The sequence below is a fragment of the Monoraphidium neglectum genome, assembly GCF_000611645.1.
Source record: "Monoraphidium neglectum strain SAG 48.87 unplaced genomic scaffold scaffold01151, whole genome shotgun sequence".
NCBI lineage: Eukaryota > Viridiplantae > Chlorophyta > Chlorophyceae > Sphaeropleales > Selenastraceae > Monoraphidium > Monoraphidium neglectum.
The window spans coordinates 13,068-17,019 of NW_014012477.1; the positions used below are offsets into that span (position 1 = coordinate 13,068).

At 71.1% G+C, this 3,952-nt stretch overlaps 1 protein-coding gene across 1 annotated transcript; it reads right to left on the bottom strand.

Moving 5' to 3' along the window:
* Positions 1-943: 943 nt before the first annotated feature.
* MNEG_6835 (hypothetical protein) lies at positions 944-3,681 on the bottom strand (the record flags this gene model as incomplete). The annotated part of the gene is made up of 3 exons (XM_014044694.1): positions 944-1,497; positions 1,729-3,257; positions 3,455-3,681. The coding sequence occupies 3 exons, from the start codon at positions 3,679-3,681 to the stop codon at positions 944-946; spliced, it is 2,310 nt and encodes a 769-aa protein (XP_013900148.1).
* Between the last annotated feature and the right edge of the window lie 271 nt (positions 3,682-3,952).

Below are 3,952 nucleotides of genomic sequence, written 5' to 3' on the forward strand. Positions count from 1 at the left end.
GCGGCCGCCGCCTCGCGCGCGGCGTCGGCCGCTTGGGCCTCTAGGGCGGGGTACTGCTGGACACACGCCCACAGGGCAGACACGACCAGCTCACTGCACAGCGAATCCCGCATCGTGCCGCCCCCTGTGCTGGCGGCGTGCGCCGCTGCGGCGTATGCTGCGAGGCAGCGCGCCGCCGCTGGTTGCGAGGGCCTGTCGGCGTCGGACAGCAGCAGCAGCGCCGCCAGGCGCGCCGGGATGCCCGCAGCAGCGATCGCGTCCTGCAAGCGGGTACAAGTGTCCACTTGAGTAGGTGCATGCTGGCATACATCGCCAGCAGCTTGGTATCAAGGGTTTCGCTGCTATAGGCCGCATGGTCTGCACGATTGCGCACCAGCGGCAGGTCTGCAGCACTGGCGAGAGCCTGCACCGCCGGAAGGCGCTGCGCCGGCTCCGGGGCGTTCAGGCCGGCAAGGCATGACTCTGGCGTGACTGGAGGTGGAGCTTCTCGCTTTGGTGCCATATTGTGCCCTTGGTTGTCAAGATCGTGATGCAAGCATGTTTGACGCGAAGTATCTCGCTTCCACACGTCTGGTCAGTTTGATGGATCGCATTTTCGAATACATTGACACAATTTTGCTGTATTGCGACTGGCCAGCCGTGCTGTGACCTAGCCTGCAGGCACGCAGCTGCGCTGTGCGTGCTGCGGCTGCGTCACGCGGCTGACTCCGCCGCGGATCAAGCAAGCAGGAGACTGCCTGCCAGCTGCAGTCCTGCGTCGCGATGCTCTTCGAAGGCATCAGCTGGAATTCCGGGCGTACATCGTTTGATTACTTTGCTTGCTGTCTGCATTGCAGCTCATTCAAATCATCAAATTGGCGGGTGACCAAGCTTTACTCGGGGCACAGCAGGCGCTGCCGACGCAGACGCCCCACGACATTCAGGCGGTGCAATCCAACCCCCCTCAGCCCGAGCAGTCGCTCCCCGCCGCCGTCGTGCGGCACGTGCGGAACAGATCTCCCTCGTCCTCGTCAGCATAGCTCGAGACCTCTGACTTGAGCCGAGACAGCAACGCGGCAAAGTCCACCGACCGCTGCTGCGCCGGGCCGAGCTGCGCGGGCTGCCCGCCGCCGTAACTCCCACCGCCGCCCTGCCGCCGGTCCCGCGTGTTGGCTGCCGCGGTGGCGGGCCGCGCGTGCGAGGCCTCCGCCGCGACTGCCAAGCTGCCGGTCGCGGCCCCGCTCGCGGCCGCAGTGCCTGCCGCCCTGCCGGCCGTCTGCGGCCTGGCCGCGGCACCGGCCCGCCCTCTGGCGCCGCAGCCAGAGTGTGCAGGCCCGAGACCCACGCCTGTCGCCCCCAGTAACGGGGCCGCCGCCGCTCGCCCCACGGCCTCCTCGCTGCTGCTGCACTCACGCGCCGCCGTCGCCGCCGCCGCCGCCGCTGCCGCCGCCACCGCTTGCGACCTGCCGGCGGCCGCCGGCTGCCGGGCAGGGGCTGGGGCTGGCGGGCCGACAGGCTCTGGGGGAGCGGCCCCGTTTGGGCTAGAGCCCTTGGGCAGGCTTGAAGGGGCCGCAGTCTGGGGACGGGTTGCTCCCTCGGCACCTGCACAGCCAAGCCATGGGTACAGATTTCAGCCAGGCCCTTGGCACTTTCACAATTGTCAAACACGGCATGTTATGCGCTGCAGTGGTTTGAGCAGCTGGCGAGTAGGGGTAAAGCACAAACCTTGCAGCCTGACGCCCCACCCACCGTGGTAGTGGGAGGCGAGCAGCTGCACAGTCGCCGGCACCTCCGCAGCCTGCGCCGCCTGCTGCGGGAGCAGGCTCGACGGCGGCGCGCTGCCCGGCCGCGCGGCGCCCTCCGCCCCAGCAAACTGCGCCGCAAACTGCAGGACCACCGGCGGCGCGGGCGGCCCGTCGGCAGGGGCGGGCTCGTCGGCCGGCCGAGGGTCCTGGGCGCGGTCGCGCTTGCCGCGCGCACCCTGCTCTTGTGTGCGGGCCCGCCCCTGCGGCTGCTGGTTGGCCTGAAGCGTCGCCTTGTGCTCCCAACCACCCTCCTCCTCCTCCTCCTCCGCCTCGTCCTCGTCCTCCTCCTCCTCCTGCTGCTGCTGCTTCTGCTGCTGGCGCGGCTGCTGCGGCTGCTGATGCGGCCGCTGATGCGGCTGCTGATGTAGTCTACCCTGGTAGTCCCGTTCAACATCGCTCGCGTCATAGCCCTGCAGCTCGGCCTCAGGCTCCCAGCAGTCTGCCTCCTCTTCCTCTTCCTCCTCCCCCAGCTCCTGTTCAAGCTTTTGCGCCCTGTCTGCCTGCGCAGGTAGATGCTGCCAACGGTCATCTAGGGGGTGGTCCTGGCACTGGTGTCGTTGCTGCTGCCACCGCCGCCATCGATCCGCGTCCAGCTGTTGCGCTGGCTGCTGCTGCTGCTGCTGCTGCTGCTGCGGCTGCTGCTTCTGTACCGCCTGCGGCGTGGCCTTGAGCCTGGCATGTCTATCCGCCAGGCGCTGGTAGCGGCGGGCCAAATCAACGATCTGCAGCTGCTGCAACTCCGCGAGCGCCTGCAGCTGGTGCGCATGGATCGGCCCCGCCTGCCCAGCGGCCCGTGCAGCTGGGCCCGTCCCTGAAACTGCCTCCGCCTGAGAGCTCCCATGTGCCCGCGCGGCCACCCCGTCCGGCTTATGCCGGGCACGCCTGCGCTGCAGCGCCTCTGATAGCCGCGCCAGCTGCGCCGCCGCAGCGTCTCGCTCTGCGGCCGTTTCCTGCAGCTGCGCGCGCGCCCGGCGCAGCTTCTCTCGCAGGCGACGCCGCTCCTCATGAGACGCCTCCAAAACCTGCTGTTGCTGCTGCTGCTGCTGCTGCTGCTGCTGCTGCTGCTGCTGCTGCTGCTGCTGCTGCTGCTGCTGCTGCTGCTGCTGCTGCTGCTGCTGCTGCTGCTGCTGCTGCTGCTGCTGCCGCACAGCGTCGGCATCCCTGCTCCTCCTCACATCGTGCTGCCCGCCGCTGACCTCAGCAGCCACCGCTGCCGCAGCCGCCACCGCCCGCCGGTCGCGCTTCAGAGCCGCGGCGCCCCCCACCGCCGCGGCCGCCGCCTCCGCCATCGCCGCGGCGGCCGCCTCGGCGTCCGCCATCTGCTGCTGCAGCAGCTCGACCTCCTGCGCGTGCGCGGCGGCCAGCGAGTGCAGCTGCTCGCGCGTGCGGCGCTGCAGGCGCTCGACCTTGGCGGACGCACGGGCGAGCTGTTCCCGGAGCTGGGCAGACTCTGCCAGTGCGTCGGCGGCGCGCCTGTAGGGTTGATGTGAGGGGGCGCGGAGTGCGTGCGCGCGTCAGCCAGCCATGCCGGAGGCTGACCGCACAGCCTGGATGGTATTGTGGAAGGAGGAGGGGGCAGTCTGCCCCAGCATTTGAATACTGTTCTGCCCCACCATTTGAATCCTGATCAAAGCCTTCGCTCGGCAGTACCGCCGGTGCACCCCGCCCACCTCTCGTGCTGCGCCGCATCCGCCTGCAGCGCGCGCACTGCGCCCGCCAGCTCCTCCGCCCGCCGCCGCAGCGCCTCCCTCTCCAGCGCCCCCTCCCGCGCCCGCGCCTCCCCCGCCGCCGCGCGCCGCTCCGCGCGCGCGCGCGCCGCGGCCAGCTCGTCCCGCAGCGCCGCATTGGCCTCCGCCAGCTGCTCCGCCTCGGCGCGCTCCTCACGCGCGAGCATCATCGCCGCTGCGGCCTCGGCGCGGCGCAACTCGCACTGCGACGCTGCTGCGCGGGCCGCGGCCAGCAGGCGGGCTTCTCGGTCTGCAAGCGCGGCGCTGCTGCGCCGCATGGAGTCGTCCAGGTCGCGCAGCCGCGCCTTGGCGGCGGCGCCCTCGCACGCCTGGACCCGTAAACGTGCGAGCTCGGGGCCGGGAAAGAGCGCGCCCGGGCGGGGGCCCGCGCCCGGGGGCGCGGCCGGCGGGGGCGGGGGCGCGCGGGGCGGCGAGCGCGGC